Source organism: Cavia porcellus, unplaced genomic scaffold (assembly GCF_034190915.1).
Source record: "Cavia porcellus strain 051 isolate PalLab524CR breed Dunkin Hartley unplaced genomic scaffold, mCavPor4.1 scaffold_19, whole genome shotgun sequence".
In the NCBI taxonomy this organism is placed as follows: domain Eukaryota; kingdom Metazoa; phylum Chordata; class Mammalia; order Rodentia; family Caviidae; genus Cavia; species Cavia porcellus.
Genome location: NW_026947502.1, coordinates 40,585,482 through 40,605,056, shown reverse-complemented (window position 1 = coordinate 40,605,056; position 19,575 = coordinate 40,585,482). Strand labels below are relative to the sequence as shown.

The following is a 19,575-nucleotide window of genomic DNA, read 5'->3' as shown; positions in this document are numbered from 1 at the left end:
TATATTATCTTATAAAACTTAATGAAATAATGCATGTTTTGGTTATCCTGTATTTAACTAAGTGGACTGGTAAGTGGTTAAAATATAAGAGATGAGGATAAGGAGTGGTAAAAGAAAGTTAAATCATCATTTGTCTTGAGAGACTGCAGTTATAAAATGCAGTAGTTAAAAGTGAGGGCTGGAGCCAGAATGCTTGAATTCAAATGCTTAATAGCTTTGTAAACTCTTTAACTCTGGGCAAGTTAATTAACCTCTCTGTGCATTACTTGTTTCTTTAGTAAAATGTACTCACTGAAAGATATATTTCTTTTCTGGTTTATTATGAAAATAAATGAATCTCTATATTTGTATCTATGTATTGCACTTAGAGTTGTGCACATTGTTAGCTATTATGATGCTGATAATTGATAGTTTATCTGAAATTGATAAATTAAGAAATAAGAATACATAAGTAGAGATAGAGATAAATTTTAGAGGAAATAGATAGAAGAGTTAAAGCAGTTATCTCTTGGAAGTAATACTGGAGTGTTTATCTGGGAACAGCTGTGGCACTTAAAAGTTTTTGGCACTATTTAATTGGACATATATATTTATTACATTGATCAAAGTTTGGAAGGGTCTGGTTTGAAGTCTCACAGTGATGATAAGGAGTAGAGAGCATTATGGGAAATATTGGAAAAGGTTCTGAACCACCTAAGGCCTATATGGTAGTTAACTACCTAGAGCTCTTTTGGCAACAAGAAAGTTTGCAGAGCTGTGGATAGATCCTAGGTGTTTGTGCATGCTAAGCAATTGCTCTACCACTGAGTCACACCTGCAGCCCCATCATGAAAGTTTTAAAAGTGTGTTTATTTAAGTTCAAATCTATGTTTTAATTAATTTTTTCACTACAGGAAAACAAAGTCTTGCGGACTGTTCCTCTGCTAGAAGCATGCCTCCCCCAAGACAAGTGTAAAGTAAAGATTGGTCGTCGCTTCAGTGAAGAAAAGTAAATTAACTTTTTGTGCAGTTTAAAAACAGTTCTCTTCTACATAGATGTTTCTTTGAAAGGGGTAAAATTATGCCACTAGTAGGTGGAGAGAAAAGCTTTGATAGGGAACAATAGTGAAGGTTGGGAAGATTAGAGATTGGCAGAATTACAGCTAATGAATTAATAGAGTACACAAAATTTGAGACTTTTAATTCATATTTTATTAACAATCAGTATCTTTAATTAGATAATTAGATAGGGAAAACTTTTATTAGGAATGCAGTAAACATAATAAAACTTTTATTTTGCTCGCAAAATAATAAAATTATTTTTACAAAAACCTTGTTTTTAGAGATACTGAACTTTCAGCTATCTGCAGGAAGTCTGGTACATTGATACTATATCCAGGCGCGGAAGCTGCTGATTTGGAAGAATTTATATCAGATTCTCCTGTCTATCCTTCCACAATCATCATCATTGATGGTACATGGAGCCAGGCTAAGGACATTTTTTATAAAAATTCCTTGTTCCGACTACCCAAACAGGTAAACTACTGTTTTTATAGAGAATCAATACAAATATATAGTTATGTCTGTTACTTATGTTTGCTGTGATAGGATATACACATATTTTTGTATAATAATTTAGTGGTATTTATGTGTAAATACATAGATGTGTATGATTTGTGTTTGATATAGGATATATATTTCTCTTATTTATGTATGAAATTTCAAATTTGTCATCCTTTTCTAACTCTTACTACCATACTTCACAGTAAGTTAGCGACAGGACTTCCTTTTTTTTTTTTGTACCGGGGATTGAACTCACGACCCTGCGCTTGCAAGACAGGCGCTTAATGCTGCTGAGCTAAATCCCCGGCACTTCACAGTAAGTTAAACATTTTTCTATGTTGAATTTTCCAGATATAAGAGCTGGGTGTGGTGGTGCCCACCTGTAATCTCAGTACTTGGGAAATTGAGGCGGGTGGATCACTGTTGAGTTTGAGGCCAACCTGGGCTGAGAGTTCAGGGCCAGCGTGAACCACATAGTGAGACCCTATCTCAAACCCTCCCACCCCTCAAAAACGGTTTCTCAGAGATTTAATCAGGGAAACCTCAGGATTATTCAGATTATTTATTTCTACATGCATTAATGTTTTTTTGTTAAGGACTATTATCATATTTAAATACTTTTTTAATTACTTAAATTACCTAGTTCTCGTTAGGAATGAGTAAATTTCTTTACAAATCTTTTTGTTATTCATTATTATAATGATGTGAATTTTCATTCAAGTTTTGTTGTTTTTAGTTGTGATATATTTCCTAATACTGAATCGGTCTGTGGTTTTGAAATGAGATCTACTGAGTAGACTGTCAAACTATTTTGAGGTATTTTACTGATATATGGCATTGAATTATAATGCAGTGTTTATTTTTTGTATTTTCATTATCAAGTTAGGGTATTAAAGTAATGTTAATATTCCAAAATAAATTTGAAACATTTTAATTTTTTCCTTTGGACTGGAATAGTTTAAATAATATTGGAATTAATTAATTAGATGGAACTCTTTGGAAACCATCTGGATCTAGTCACTTTAAAAATGGTAGCTTTTAAATTCTTTCAGATTCTTCTATGGAAATTATTCAGACTTTCTCCTTATATTTGGATTCATTTTAGAATAACATTTTTTATTTATCCAGGGAATTTTTTTTCTCTCCAAGTTAACAAATTGGTTGTCATATATTTACATACATTTCCAAATATTTTACTTTCTAATTATTATTTTTAATTTTATTTTAAAGAGAATAAAGCCAAACAAAACAAAGCAGAGTAAGGATAATCAGAACAGAACACTGAAAGCAATACAGGACTTCAAAACAAGATAATAGGAGATCAACAATGGCTACCATAATGTCTCTTGTTTTTTTTCAAAGTCGCTGTCCATACCATCAGACATAATAAGATCAAACAAAACAAAACAAAATCAAAACGAAAGTGTTACAGCACTTCAAAACCAGATAATAGAAAATAAACAATGGTTACCGTAATATATCCCATTTAATTATTTCTAATTACATACATACAAGCACACATTTTCTGTGAATATTCAAAAGAGGTGTCTCTGTTTTATAGCACTTATAAGTTATTTATAATGACTTTTATACCTTATTGTTTATAATCACCTTTATACCTTATTTTCACTTAATTTACTTATCTTACTTTTTCTAAGTTTAATTGACTTATAATTGTACATATTTATGGGGTATATGTGATGTTTTGTTACATGTATTCATTATGTAATGATCAAAATCAGGTTATCTAGCCTACTATCATGTCAAACTTCTATTGTTTGTTATGGTGGGAATGTATTTTTTCTTGTAGATATTTTGAAATATACTTTATAAAAATGTTGATTTTAGTCACTCTACTGTGTAAACATCAGCACTTATGTTTGTACCTAACTATAACTTTGCCCATTAACCTGTCTCTCCCTGTCCCTACGTATACCTGGCTTGTATACTAACATTATTTTCTCCAACTTTACCCATGTTGTCACAAATCACAGAATTTAATTCTTTTTTTATGGCTAAATAGTATGCTGTTAGGTATTTGTATTTTTGGGAAGGCATGCTTTGTCGTTTTGCTGAGTCTCTTTCCAATCTCTGCAATCTCCAGAACCTGGCTAACAGGAAGGCATGGTGCGTCTTCTTGCTGAGTCTCTTCCTGATCCCCTTGCACTCCCAAAGACACTTGAACCACGTGGTCAGATGTAGTCACAGCAGTGACCCCACTTCTTTGGCATCCAGTTTGTCTTACTTTCCTCTCATTGCTGAGACAAAATACTGGACACTCAAAATTAAAGGCAGGTTTATTTAGTTCACAGTTTGTAGAGATTTCAGTCCATTATCGCTTGGCTCCACAGCATGGTGACATATGGCAGAGGGGCAATAGTTCATGGTGGTGGAAAACAGCAAAAGCAGCAAGAAAGAAGAGCAAGATGAGAGAAGGACAAACCTCTTTCTGCCCCTTTTTATCTTATCCATACTGCTGGGATTAGGCAGTGCCAATTCAATCAGTGGCCTGATTCAGCAGTTTCCTACCTTTAATACCAGCACTGTGAATCTCAGCATTGCACTACAGATCTTCACACACTAGATTTCAACCACCTCCAAAATTACTCTGGCTTTACAGGATGTCTAGACACAAACCATAACAAGTATTATGCCATTTTTTTTTTATTACTGTTGCTTTGTAGTATAGCTTTTAAATACTGGTAGGCCTTCTGCTTTGCCTAAAATTGCTCTTGCTATTCTGGGTCTCCTCTGCATCCATATGAATTTTAGGATTGTTTTTATAGTTCTGTAAATTATGCTTTTGGTATTTTGATTGGAACTGCATTGAGTCTGTGCAACAGTTTTGGGAGTGTGACATTTTGATGATATTGATTCTGCCTGTTTAGGAGCAGAGGGCATCTTTCTATTTTCTGATGCCCTCTTCAATCTTTTTTTTTTTTTACAGAGCACTATAGTTTTCTTTGTAGAAGTCTTTCACTTCCTTGGTAAGGTTAATTCCTAGGTATTTCATTGTTTCTAGACGCTATGATGAATAGTATTGCTTTTATAATTTGTCTCTCCTTGAGTTATTACTGCTGAAGTTGGTTTTTCTAGGAGTTTTTTGTTGCAGTTCTGTGAGTTTTCTATAGAGTATCAGGTCATCTGAAAATAACATTAATTTGAGTTCTTCCTTTCCTATAGGTATCCCCTTTATATCTTTCTCTTGCCTGATGATTGTCCTGACTAATGTTTCAAGCACTATGTTGGATAGAATTGGTGATAATGGACATCCTAGTATTGTTCCTGATTTTAGGGGAAATGCTTTTTAGTTTTTTCCCATTTCATGTGATTCTGGCTTTTGGTTTGTCATGAATAGCTTTTGTCATATTTGAGTATAGTCCTTCTATACCTGTTTCCTTCAGGGTTTTAAAAAATTATGAAATTAGTGTTGGATTTTTTAGAAAGCTTTTTTCTGCATCTATTAATTTGGTGATACATTTTTTGAACTTCATCCTGTTTGTATTACATTTATTGATTTATGTATGTTGAACCATCCTTACTTGATCTTGCTGTATGATCTTTTTGTAGTTGTGCTGTATTCTTTTTGATAATATCTTATTAAGGATTTTTACATCTATGTTCATTAAACATTGACCTATAGTTTTCTTTTTTGGTTGGGTCTTTGGTTTAAGACGATACTGGTTTCCAGAAATGAATTTAGGAACACTCTATCCCTTTTAGTTTCTTTGAAGCATTTCAGAAATAATATTATTTGGGGTAATTTCAGTACTTTTATATTTACTTAAGCATGTTTTGTGTAGTATGTTATAATATGAGGACCCAGATTTTCTTTAAGTTGGTAGATTCTTTATTACTAAGTCAATTTCATTACTTGTTATTGGGTTGTTAATACATCTATGTCCTTTTGGGTTAGTTAAGGTTTTTTTTTTTTTTGATGTGTCTAGAAATCTGTCCTTTACTTCAAAATTTGCTCATTTGTTGGAATATAATTTTTCAAAATAGTTACTTTGTTCTATTTTTCAACAGTATCTGTTGTGATTTCACCTTTTACTTTTCTAGTAGCATTAATGTAAGTCTTTTCTCTCTCAGTGGGTTTGGCTAAGGCTATTTTTTTTTTTTTTTTTTTTTTTTTTTGGTACCAGGGATTGAACTTCCAACCTCACACTTGCCAGGCAGGCACTTATGCCACTGAGCTAAATCCCTGGCCGCTAAGGGCTATTTTATTTATTCTTTTAAAGAATCAGCTAAGTTGTGTGTTTTTTCCCTTTTTTTACTCAATTTCATTCATTTTTGCTCTCATTCTGTACCTCCTTAATTTTGGTTTAGGACTGACTAGTTGTAATTTCTTGAGTATATTAAGATTTCTTATAAGGTTATTTATTTGGTGCCCTGTTTTCTTAATGTGAGCATTGATTACAGTGAATTTTCCACTTAGAACTGGTTTTATACATCCTAGAGGTTTCTTTGAGTTGTACAGTTATTATTGTTAACATTCAGAAATTTTAAAATTTCTTCCATGACCCATTGGTTGTTTAAGAATATATTGTTAATTTTTCAGGAGCTTTTTACCTTTTCTGAAATTTCTTGTGTCATTGATGTCTGTTTTCATTGCACAGTGGTTTGACAGTATGCATGGATAGTATAATTTCAGTAGTTTTATATTTATTTAAGCATGCTTTGTGGAGTAGTGTGTGATATATTTTGGGGAAAGTACTATGTCCTACTGAAAATAATGTATACTCTATTTAGAGGGTACACTGCTCTGTATTTATTAAGTTTGTATATTCAAGATATGGCTCAGTTCTGATATTTCTTTATTGATTTTTTTATGTAGTTGGTTTATCTCTGAAAAAGTAGACTGTTAAAATTTCTTAAGATTGTGTGTTTATTTGATCTTTTAATTTCAGCAGTTTTTGTTTTATGAAGATAGGTGCTCCAGTAGTTGGTGAATATATATTTATCAATGTTATCTCTTCTTGTTGGAATGTTCCCTTAACTATTCGGTAGTGATCTTCTTTGTTTCTTCTAATAAGTTTTAGCTTGGACTTCACAATGTTCGATGCTGTCCTGCTTGTTTTCAGAGTCCTGGTACATGAAATACTGTTTTCCATCCTTTAATTTTTAGTCTATGAGTATCTTTTTTGGATTAGATGAGTTTCTTTTTTTTAATTTAAAAAAATTTTTTTTGTTGGTACCAGGGATTGAACACACGACCACCTGCTTGCAAGGCAGGTGCTTATGCTGCTGAGCAAAATCCCCAGCTCTGAGATGAGTTTCTTGAATACATCAAACTGTTGGATTATTTTATTTGATGTAATCTGCCAATCTGTGTCTTCCAATTGAAGAGTTAAGGCTGTTAATGTTGAGAGATATACTGAGATTTGTTGATTATTTACTTACCACTGTTGTTACCTTCTTCATCTATGGTGAGTCCTTTGCTATTTTCCTTTTTGTTGTTGGTGTCATTGGCCTTACTCAGTGTTTTCAGCTATGTTAGTTTCATTATTTTTCTTTTTTTTAGTTCATTATTTCTATTGAGAATATTCTTAAGTTTTTTCTTGAGTATTGGGTTGGTACCCATATATCTTTTCAGCTGGTGTTTTTCATGAAAATACTTTATTTCTTCATCTGTTTTGAAGGATAGCTTTGTCACTAAGCTATTCTGGGTTGGAAGTTATTTACTGTTAGTGTTTAAATTACCTCAAGCTCTTCTTGTGTTTAGAGTTTGTTGAGAAGTGTGCTGTGATTCTAATTGGTTTACCTTTATATATGATTTTTTGTGTTTTTCTCAGCTTCTAAGATTCTAGGTTTTTTTGCTGAATATCTGGTAATTTAATAAGAGTATGCCTTTCTGAGCTTGTTTATCTTTCATATTTGCTTGGTATTCTGTTAGCACCACTTACTTGTACATTAAACTCTTTTCTTAGCTGGGCATGGTGGCACAGCTCTGTAATCTCAGCATTTGGGAGGCTGAGGCAGGAAGATTGCTATAATTTCAAGACCAGCCTGGACTACAAAGTGAGCTCAAGATTAACCTGAATTCTATAGCAAGACCCTGTGTCTCAAAAAGACAAAAACAAATGAACAAACGACCACCCTTAACTCTTTTCTTATATTTGGGAAATTTTCTTCTATGATTTCTGTACATGTGTTAGTAAATCCATCTGTGTTATCTTTTAGTTTTTCTCTAAATCCAACTAGCCTTAGATTTATTTTCTTACTATCATCTAGTAGATGCTAGATAACCTTCTCTTGTTCTCTGAAATTCTTTGTGGTTTCTTTCAGTACTTTATTGGTTTTTTTTTTTTTTTTGGTAGGGGGGATTGAACTCACCATCTCATGCTTGCCAGGCTGGTGCTTATATAAGCTGCTGAGCTAAATCCCCTGCTTTCATTGTAATTTTGTCCTCAGTTTCCACAACTCTTCACCTTGGTCATTTCTGCAATTTTTGGGTTCTCCTTGTGCATTAAAAACTGGTGATCAGTTTAGCACCAGCTGAATTAAATGAGCATGGTGCTGCATGTAGATGGCCCACCTGAGGAAAGTTGCCAGCATAAGTAGAGATGTGGAGAAGAAGAGCTAGGCATTGTGGGTTCTCCTAAGTGTTGTTGTTTTGGAGCCATTGGTTCTTCTGGAGGAGCTTGCCATGCTAGCTTCCCCAATATGGATTCAGGCATTATCATCAGAGGAGTTCGGGACCTTGTCACTGAGAATGGCTGCAGTTTACTTGTGGAGAGCTCTGGTCCTTACATCAAGCATCACTTCCTGGCTCTGGAGGGGAAGATACGTGCTGTTTTATCTTCAGGATAAGCTTGTCACGCTGACTTCCTGGCATGTAATTGACCATTCTCATTGTCAGAGGAGCTTGGGACTTCATTGTTGCTGAGGGTGGCCCTGGTTCTTATTTTGAGAGTGACTTCTCAGCTCTAGTGTAACTCCTTCACCCCACTGGCATAGACTTTCTTGCTTCCACCGCTGACCTTTGGGCCTTCCCATTGCAGATCCGTAAAACAGACTTGCGTGAGTCCTTGTCGTGGGCTCTAGACCTCCAGTTGGACTTGTGGGAGGCACTGTCATGGGCTCTGAATCTTCAGCTGGACTCATCCAGGACGTTGCTGTGGGGTCCAACCCCTTGGCGGAATATTCTGAGTCTTTAGAGTTGTGGACAGATTTCCTTCACTTTCTTGTGTTTAACTCCAAGTGACTATCATAAAATAATATTATAAATTCTGTGTCCTGTATGTAATTGTTCTCCCTGTAACTCCTGATTTCAGCAGTTCTGTGCAGTTTTTAATTTTAGTTATTTCTGTCTGACATCTTTTCATGGATTCTATATCCTTGCTGAATCCATCATTCAAGTATTGAACTGTTTTGGTTAGCTTGTCCAATTTTGTACCTGTTTCCCTGAAATTCACTATGGGAATATTGAGTGAAATTGCTATGAACTTTTGATTACTTTCCTCTTTGAACTCATCTATTTTCTTTATCTTTTCTATAAACTTTTGGTAGAGTTCCACTACCTGGTATTTTCTTTCCTCTCCCTTTGTGACCCCTTGCTTTACTTGGGATCTTAACTCTGTTGGCCTGATTCCCTGTGCTCCTATATGTATCTGTTTTTTGTGTATACTCATGTGTGTGTGTGTGTGTGCGTACCTGTGTATGTGTGTGCGTGTATCATCCTCCTTTTTGTCCTCTTTTTTTGGTGGTGGTGGGGGTGTTACTGCAGGTCAAGAACTTGAAGAGTAAGGAGAATTTGCAGTTTATATGGAAACTTTTATTAGGATATTGGCCTTCTATGAATAATTTTTAGCTTTGTATGTCCAGTGCTAGTATTAATTTGTTCTGTTATTTACTTGAAGTGATTTGAACTCTGTCCTTATGTTTTGACAAAAGAATTACTACTGGTTATAGCAGAAATACTTTTGACAGATTCAGTCATACAGCATTTCTATATGATAGTAATTATGGTTACACTTTCCCCCGTTGTCTGTTTTCTATGCACACTCTGACTTTTTTATCTGTCGTTTTTTTAATAAGTAGGGTGAAGTGGAGGGAGAGAATTAAAGGTAGTAAGATGAGGAATGTGAGACCCTACCGAGGAGACTTGAAGGGAAGGTAGTGATCGATGAGAAGAAGTTCAGTGTGGGATCTGGTTCTATTGGTGCACTTCTAGTTGAGCTGAAGGGTTAGTATTGAGAGTTTCCAGAGTGGGGGTAAGGGTGTGATATGGGATGAAGGACATTTACTTTATGATTGAAGAAAGCTGTATGATTGTTGTAACCTGCTGATAGGACAAAGGCTAGTTAAGATATGGGAGAGCAAAGTGTTAGGACATGGAGGATCAAGGGTTAATACTAGAGACAGTAGTGTGGGGAGCTAAGTATGAAAAGTTAAAAACTTGGGAGGAGTGTATGTATTTGGAGGAAGAATAAAGAAATATAGTAATAGTGTTGCTTTGGGGAGAATTTAGGAAAAAGGGTAGGTAGGAAAGTGAGAACAGGGAGAGAACCTAGGTACCTATTAAACCAGAGGTAATGGAAGAAAAATACATGGGTAAAAACCTAATAAACATAAAATACCATAAAAGAATGTAACATAACCCCACACTACTAAATAAATCAGAAAAAAACCCCAAAACTCAAACCTACAAAATATCCAATGGGAACATAGATTAAATATTTCAATGACAGTGTGTATGTGATGTACATGTAGCTTATTTGCTAGAGTCTGAGTGCTTACACTCAGTTCTGAGTGCTCCTCTGAATCTTCCACTCCAATACTAGAACTAACTCACATGCAGGATTTCTTTCTGCCAGCTTGCAGACCTCCTTGCGGACTCTGATTCAGTATGGGTTCTTGAGTTAGGAACCTCCCCCTGGATATGATCAGCAGAATTGGAGATAGAGTCAAGGCATGAAATTGTTCAGAGTCAGGAATGTTCTATGTTACAGTCATTGCATTTATACTTCACCTCTTCATTTATCAAACTGGCTATAGCAGTAACAAGCTAATCAGTTGCAGTTGTATCTATCAGGGCATGCTGAGGACATACCATGACACCATATGTTGAATCTCCCTTTAGCCAGCTGTTGACTGTGGAAAGCCACTCTGAAAGCGGTAGCCTGTGTTTTCCTTGTAGGCTTCCAGCTGCTATTGATACTCTCAGTCGCAGGCTAGCAGTCAACAGTGAATCAGTTGTGTACAGGAATTGTTTTAGTTGGTAACTTTTTAAAATTACTATTTCAGTTTCATCTCTTATTAATAGATTTTTGGGGCATTTTTATATTGTCTTGGTTCAGGTTTTTAAATGCATATATATATATGTGAATCTATTTTTTCTGTATTCTCCAACTTACTGTAGTACAGGTTTTCAAAATAGCTACTGATAATCTGGATTTTGGTGGTATTTTTTTCATTTCTAATTCCATTGATGCGAATCTTTCGTTTTCTTTGGTAAGACTGGCTAAAGGTTTGTTTATTCTTTTGAAGAACCAGCTCTTTAATTCGCTGATTTTTTAATATTGTTTTTTAGTCTCAAATTCATTAATTACCACTCTGATCTTTAAAATTTCCTTCCTTGCACCAGCTTTGGCTTTGTATTGTTTTTGCTTCTCTAGGATCTTGAGGTGTAGCTTGCCTTATTTATTTGGACTTACTCTATTTTTTTGCTGTGGGTCTTTATAGCTATAAGCTTCCCTTTTAGGACCACAGCTTCTGGCATGCTGTCCTGGCATCATCTTTTGATTCTTGGAACTGCTAGTTTCTTCCTTGGTTTCTTTGATCTGTTGATTATTGAAGAGTAAATTGTTGAATTTTCATGTGTCTGCATAATTTTTATGATTTCTTTTTCCATTTGTTTCTTTCCTTGAACTGTGATCTGATAATATATTGGAATAAATTGATTCTTTTACATTTATGTAATTGTACTTTATGGTCAATTTTGGTGCAAGTTCCATATGCTTCTGAGAAGAATGTGTATTCTGTTGTTGGGTGTAACACTCTGTAGGTATTATTAAATCCTTTTGGTTGATGGTTTGGTTCAGTGCTGATATTTTTTTGTTCATATTTTGTATAGTTCTGTCTGTTTGTGACAGTGGAGTTTTGAGCTTCTCCACAACAGTTGTGTTTGTGTTTATATGATCTTTTATTTCCAGTAGTGTTAAGGAAGTTAAGTATGCACTAGTGGCTGTGCATACATTTATAATTATCTTTTCCCATTGAATTGTTCCTTTCATCAGTCTGTAGTGACTTCTTTGCTTTTCCGGATCAGTTCGGCTTGAAGTCCACTTTGTTTGAAAACAGGATAGCTATTCCTGCTTGTTTTTGGGTTCCTCTTGCATGGAATATTATTTTTAATCTTTTGATTTTAGATAATGGATTTTTAAAATTAAATGTGTTTATATATAGCATATCATTGAAGCTTTTCTTTTATTTCTTGTTCTGTTCTGTCAGTCTGTGTCTTTCAATTAGTGAATTGAGACCATTCATACATGGGATTTTATTGAAAGGTGCTGACTTATTTCTGTCATTGCATTATTTTTCTGTGCTGATTCCCTTTTTTATCCCTTCTGTGTATCTGCTCAGCCTGCCTACTATATTTGTTCTGTGAGACTTTTTGCATTGTCAGCTTCACTGTTTCTTTCTAAGACATCCATTAGAATCTTTTGGAGTTCTGCTTTGGTGGTCATAAATTTCTTAAAGTATCTTTGTCGGAAAGCCTTATTGCCCTGTTAATGTTGAAAGATAGTTTTACAGGATACATCAGTCTCAGTTGGAAATTGTTTTCTTTTATAACAGGAAACACTGTACTTGAAGTTCTCTAGGCATTTTAGATTTGCAGGAATATGTTACAAATCCAGGAATAGGACTCCAGCCACCAGTGAGGAACGCCAAATTATCCTGGAACCTTGGCTTGCCCCCAGAGGACACCAGGACCCAGGACATCTACTGGTCCCTCGGGGATACCCCCTACCTCCTGGACCTAAACCTGCTGTTGATCTTCAGCTACAACCTTTCTCCCAGAACCTTGGATGACAGTTGATTAACTGTGCTAGCCTGAAGGGAGCTTCAGTAACTGTCTTACCCAAACAGAAGATCTCAGCAGGCTCCAGTCTGTGATGTGAGTACACCCCTAAAATAGAGGTGTACAGCGGGTAAATAAGGCCAGTAGTAAAGCTCCCTCCAACTAACTGTAAGACTTTGATGAGTCTGACAAGAGTGTGGACAACCCTTTCCTGCACACAAAAGACATCAGGCAGAGTGAGGAGTGTGCCAATAAGGACTCCCTTAACTTGGGGAAAATCAAAAGGGCTTATGAGATGCACAGGAACACAATAGGGACACAGTAGGGCCTTGGCTGACACAGACACTATAGACAGGGAGATTTGGTGACCTGGAATAACCTGAAGATAAAGTAATAGCAGGAATGAAAAGTTGACCTACATCAGTACACTAGGCTTGTCAGCCCAGGAAGAATACAGGACTCACCCAACAGGCCCTGCAGTGGGAAGTCAGGTGACTGGCACACCTATTCATTTAGGGACCCAGCAATTGGATAAACATCAACCTCACATTAGGACCCCAAGATACACACTACCAACAGTTGACACTAGTGGGACTGAAGGACCAAATATTAACTTGAAAGGGGAAAAATGGCAAAATGAAAAAGCAAAATGCAGTCTCAAACATCTAGTCCACCAAGAGCAAGTACAGGAGACATTGAAATAGAGGACTTCAAAAGTAACACATTGGAAATCTCTGAAAAGATAGCAAGTGAAATAAAAAACCAACTCCATGAGGCTATAGAAGAAATCAAATTAGAAATACTCTCCCATGTAAAGATAGAAAGAACAACCTTAGTAAAAGAGTTGGTGAGCACAGCTAAAGAAGAAATAGAGAAAAAAGAACAGGAACATGGAAAACTTGATTGAAGCCTTGAATGAGCAATATAGAAAACGAGCGGGAATTCATGAAACAAACTCAAAGAGACATCCAAGAAACAAAAAATTCTATTCAAAGCTGGCAAAATCATTTAAATGAAGCTGAAGATAAGATTTCAGACCTTGCGGACAAGATCACAATTAGTGATCATGAAAGGAAGAACTTTTAAGAATAACAAAGTAGTCTGAAATGACAATCCAGCAGCTTCCAGATGATGCCAAGAGCAACAATATAAGATTAATAAGCATCAGTGAAGATGCAGGAGTCAATGCAAATGACATATCTAAAATATTCACAGAAGTAATAGCAGAAAATTTCCCAAACATGGGGAAAAATATGATATGCAGATAAGTGAGGCATATAGAATGCCAAACAGTCACAACCAATATAAATCTACACCCAGACATATAATAATTAAGATCTCAGACATACAGCATAAAAACAGAATACTAAAACTGTTAGAGAAAAGATACAACTCACTTATCAAGGAAAGCCCATTAGAATTACAGCAGACTTTTCAGCACAAACCCTCAAGATGAGCTTGGAGTGAGGCGTTTCAAGCCCTGAAAGAAAACAACTTTCAACCCAGACTGATGTACCCAGAAAAACTTTCATTGACATTTAATGGAGAAACAAGATACTTCCATAACAAAGAACAACTGAAGAAATTCATGTCCACCAAAACAACCCTAGAAAGAGTAATGAAAGACATACTAGACAGAGATAAAGATGACCACAATCCCCAGAACAACAACAGAAAGAAACCACCAGGTTTAACTGCTTGTTAAACAAGGGGGAAAAGCAGAAAGCAAACAACTGGAACATAACATGGCAAAGTTGAGCCAGTACATATCAGCAATATCCATAAATTTAAATGGCCTCAATTCACCTATCAAAAGAAATAGGCTGAACAGAATGGATCAAGAAACATGATCCCACAATACAATTAACTAACAATTACAAATCCCACTAACAATTACAAATATATATGCACCAAATACAGGAGCACCCAACTATGAAAGACAGATGCTAATGGACATGAAAAACCAAACACACAAGAACTCAGTTATAACAAGGGACCTTAACAGCCCATTGTCTCAAACAGATAGATCAACTAGACAAAAAATCAGCAAAGAAATAATAGAACTGAATCATACCTGCAAGCAATTGGACTTAGTAGATGTTTACAGAGTGTTCCACCCAACCACATCAGAATACACATTCTTCTCAGTTGCACATGGGACATTCTCCAAAATATACCATATATTATCCCATAAAACTTTCTTAAGTAACTGCAAGGGTATTGAAATTATCCCATGCGTCATATCTGACCATAGCACACTGAAATTGAAAATTAATGGTAAAAGAAATGGCAAAACATGCATGAATACATGGAAATTAAATAACAACCTTCTGAACAACCAGTAGGCTACAGATGAAATTAAAGAAGAAATAAAGTAGTACCTCCAATTCAGTGAAAATGCAGAAAATATGCTGTCTGTAATCTGTGAGATGCAATGAAAGCGGTTATAAGATAGCATTGCTTTCTTGCCTGGGCAGTTTACAGCAAGACTGTAGCAAAATAAGATTATAAAAAACAGACTTGAAAATAGCTCAGTAAGGAGGTCCTAGGTTCAACCCCAAATCTCCCTCCCCCATGAAGAAATCAGATCACCCTGACTGGGAAGATCATTTATTCATTTATTTTGTATTTGTGGAATAGTTTGTATTTTTATTCTTAGGAGAGTAATTGGAATAATGAATTCCCTACATAAGTGGTGGTGAACCAATGGCACACGTGCTGCAATGAAGTTGTTAATTACTTTTCCTCCAAACTTTCTTTTTCAAATATTAAGGAATTTTTCATGCTTTGAATAATTTTATGTCCATGGTATTGATAATTTCTGTGGTTTTATTAACCTTTACATATACTCTTGACTTTGTTTTGAAGAGAATTAATATTTTCATTGTATCCTCTTTATTTTTTTTAAATTATCGGCTACCATGTCTCTTGTTTTCTTTTAAATGGTTGTCTATATCTTCACATATAATGAATTTGTACAAAATAAAACAGTATAAAACTGATCAGAACAGGGTAATGAAGGCATAACAGGCCTTCAAAACCAGACAATATGAAAATTTAAAATGGCTACCATAATGTCTTTTTTTCTCTTGAAAATATCTGTCCATACCTTCATATGTATTGAAATTAAATAATACAAAACAGACTAAAACCACTCTGAACAAAGAAAAGAAGCATTACTGGATTTTACAGAATGATGATACGAAATCAGCAATGGATAGTGTCTTGTTTTTTTCAAAATAGCTGTTCATTTTTTTATACTTTTTTTATTTTTGAAGATAGTAAAATATAGCAGAACAAGACAGAATAAGGCCAGTTGAGACAGTACAGTGAAATTGGTACAGAATGTCACAGTAGGTTACCGGGACAATTAGTAATAGGTAACAGAGTGTATCTTGTTATCTTCACAATAATTGCCCTTTAAATCAGGGATAGCAAAATCAAACACAATATAGAACATCATAAAACCTATCAAAACTGAGTATTGAACAAAGCAATACAATTGATCGAAGCAAAATAGTGATAACAATATTTGCCTTCGATCTTCAGGTTCATAAACGTGATGATTGGGTGTTCATGTCCTATGCATGATATGTGCCTCCTTTCAAGCTTGTTACGACCTCGGCACATTACCCATCTGACATGAAAAAAAAAAAAAACAATATTTGCCTTCAAAGAGATGGTAGAAGGAAATCTCACATACTTGCTATATTGCATAAGGTCATCCTCCCAAGAGATGTCTTTGTTTATGGAATGGAGTGATTTTGGCTCTTGCCCTCTATTTCAGTGCCAGTAAGACAAGGTAAATTTGCAATTTTGGTCACTCCAATTTAGGGGCAACCATGTGGTTTGGACTCACACGTAACCTTTACTCAGAATACTCGTATCTTCATCTGTTGAGGTTGAGACCACAGAAAGGATTCTTGTTCTTTTTCCATTAAGATATGTTACTGCCTTAAGACAATACTAAACCATTAATTAGATATAGAATCTTGATGCATATCATGCATTTATTTATATCTTCTGAACTACTGGCATTTAAATATCAGGAGGAATATACAACCTCTCTAAAGAAGTAATTTTTGGGTTTAAAAGGAGTGGTTACAGCTTGCCAGTCATTTTCAGGTAGGTGTTTAATTAAATGAAACCAGCCTATGAAATGTAACATCTACCTGAGAATAGAGTGAAAAGAAGAGAGTGTTTAAGAGTTGGCCTCGAGGAACTCTAGTATAATAGTGCCTTGGTTCAGGAACACTTTTGTTTGCAAATGGTTTAGCGCAGAGTTTGGTATCCTGGGAACAAAGGAAGAGAGAGCACTGATGCTGCTCTGAGGTAATTTAATATGAGGTCTGAATTGGATTCACTAGTTTTAGTCACAGTGTTACCGAAGTAGGAATTGCCTTAATGGAGCAGTAGCACAGAAATTATACATTGGCTTAAGGAGCAGTTGGAGGTGAGAAAATGATTCCAGTTTGTGTAAAAAATTGCTTCGAGTAATTCAGAAAGAGAAGAAATAAAGTAGAAGCTGGATGGATTATGAGGCCAGTGTAATGTGTTTATTTATTTCCAAATAGGAAAGAATTATGCATGTTTAAAAGCCAGTAGAAAGGAGTTAGCCAAGTGTGAGAGAGGGGTGGAGTGTAGTGAGGGAGAGGATGTTTGATAGTGTATAACGTTTGGGAGGAGCAAGAAGCAGGAACATTGTTTCACAAGCCTTTTTGTGTAGGTTTTCATCTGTCCTGGATAAATACCTAGGAGAGATGTTTCTGTGTCTTTTAGCTTTATAATAAACTACCAGTCATCCAAAGTGGTTGTTTACCTGTAGGAGAGTTGTAGCTCTGTGTCCTTGCCCATGCTCATTGCTGTCTGCAGTTATAGCTCTGTAATAGCAATGCAGTGGTACCTCCCTCTGGCTTTGTTCTGCATGTGTGTTTCCCTTGTGAATAGTGTTGGGCATCTTTTTGTGTTTCTGTGTGCCATCTGTGTTTTCAGCTTAATTGTCCTTTCCTAGTTTGGGTAGAGTGTTTATTATTGAGGTGCAAGAATTTTAAATATATCCTGCAAGTAAGTTCTTTGTTAGATTCATCTATTGGTTATCCTAATAGCTATTTTATTCTCATCTTTTTAGCATTGAATTTTGAAGATAGGAAGTTTTTAATTTTAATTAAGTACAGTTTATCAATTTTTTTGTGGTTTGTATGTTGAGAAACTATTTTTACTTGAACCAAACTAGATTATTTCATTTCTTGCTTGTATAAAATCTGTGGGTGTGTTCTGGATGGTTCAGGTTAAGAGATGTTTGAGCTAAAAGCAATTTGGCCTTAATTACTAGTGATTTCTTGGTTACTTTATATCAAACATTCCATTAGTAAGGTTTTAATACATTTCACTTACTGTATTTATTAAATATTAATGTCTTGGTTCTGTGGATGTTACTGGATTGCAGTCATATCTGAAAGCTTCCAATAACATGACATCTATGTTTGTGTCTCAGTTGCTATAACTTCTGGAGAGCTGTGTGTTTACTGATGGTGTTTCAGCCTCTAATTGCTCGCGTTCTTTTGGATAAGTATTGTATTCAGAGATGTTTGTATAGCTCAATTGAGAGTAGGCTGTGAGCAGCAGTATACGCTCTATAGACTTTCATGTGACAGTGGCCACATTTGGCGAGGGTAATGGTGAAGAGAAGCACTGTATTAAATTAGTCCACTGGACACAATTAATTGAGAAAAAGAATGGTTGCATGGCAGACGTGTTTGGCATAGTTAGGCAACTGGCATGATTATGTGCCAGTTATAGGGCAGGGCGGATAATGCTGCTTCTGTTTATGAAATGATAACATTGCATACTGGGAATAGATGGCTGAAAAATACTTGACCTAATACCTTGCCATACTAATACTGAAACGCTTTTTTAACAAAAAAGGAAAGTTTTTGTATAGATTTAAAAAACAACCTGAGTACAAAGAAATTTAGCCAAAAAACAAATCCAAAATTACCTAACTAGAACTTTAGTATAACCAGACTAATGAAGGGTAGGATAGGCCATATATCATAATGCTTGGGAGCTGTTATGGACCGTATCTAGATGTCCCCCAAAGCCTTATGTGCTCCTAGGTGGGGCTTTATGAAGCTAAGGTGTGTGATACTGGTTGGAATTAGCGTAGTTCTGAGTGTGGCTGAATGGATTTACTGAAGACAGAAGCCCCACTGGGATGTGGGTGCACTAATCAGTTGGTTAGCCTGGATGGAATACAAAGGGCCTGAAAATAGGTATGCTTGCTGCTGTCCTTCCAACCTGCTTTGTGGTGGACTGTTTCTCTGCTGTGCCGTGGAGCCAGCTGACTGTGGATTGAACCCTCTACAAACTGTGAGCTGGTTTCCTCCTTGAACTTGTGGGTGTTAGGTATTTTGTCCCAATCATGAAAAAGTAACTAAGACACACTCTTATGTCAAGACTGACTTTTTTTTGTGTGGTTTTAATGGCAAGTTACATCTGCCCTAATTTTCCTCATTTGTAAAATGATAGTAATAGTAGCATTTGCTTAATAAATATTTACAAAATTGAATGAATTAATATATGCAAACCACTTAGGATAGCTTCTGCCTTAACGACTATATATTGTATTACTATTACTATAGTATACTATTACTATTATTATTCTTATTACTATCATTTACCATGGTGGGGATTGAATCCAGGAACCCCATATGCTAAGCAAGTACTCTACCTCTCATTTATATCCTTTGCCCCACCAAGTATTACTTATTGGTATAAAGTATAATGGTGCTTAGTTATTTTGGTTAGATAACTGAGGTTTGCCAGTTTCAATGAATTTTTTCTTAGTTAATAGATTGTACTTAGTATCATATTATTATCAGATTGTAATAGAATGGCTTTATATTTCTGAAGCTATAGGAACATGAGGTTTAGTGGAATACCAAGTAAGGTTTTTCATTCCTTCTTGAAAATTTGTATTTTTAAGGGGTATATATTAATCGTGGCAT

The 19,575-nt window shown here is 35.4% G+C and overlaps 1 protein-coding gene and 1 non-coding gene across 4 annotated transcripts in view; both read left to right on the top strand.

The window, feature by feature from the left end:
* Dtwd2 (DTW domain containing 2) overlaps positions 1-19,575 on the top strand; it is a 125,098-nt gene that overhangs the window by 22,782 nt on the left and 82,741 nt on the right. For all 3 annotated transcript variants that reach the window (XR_010041168.1, XM_013156225.3, XM_003473282.5), the window contains exons 3-4: positions 894-988; positions 1,323-1,515. Coding sequence is in view for 2 of the 3 variants with exons in the window: in XM_013156225.3 (XP_013011679.1) it covers positions 894-988; positions 1,323-1,515 (288 nt within the window). In the remaining variant the exon portion in view is untranslated. The remainder of the gene's footprint in view (positions 1-893; positions 989-1,322; positions 1,516-19,575) is intronic.
* LOC111757820 (small nucleolar RNA U13) lies at positions 16,110-16,211 on the top strand. The gene has a single exon (XR_002792090.1). It is a non-coding gene; the product is annotated as a small nucleolar RNA U13 (small nucleolar RNA).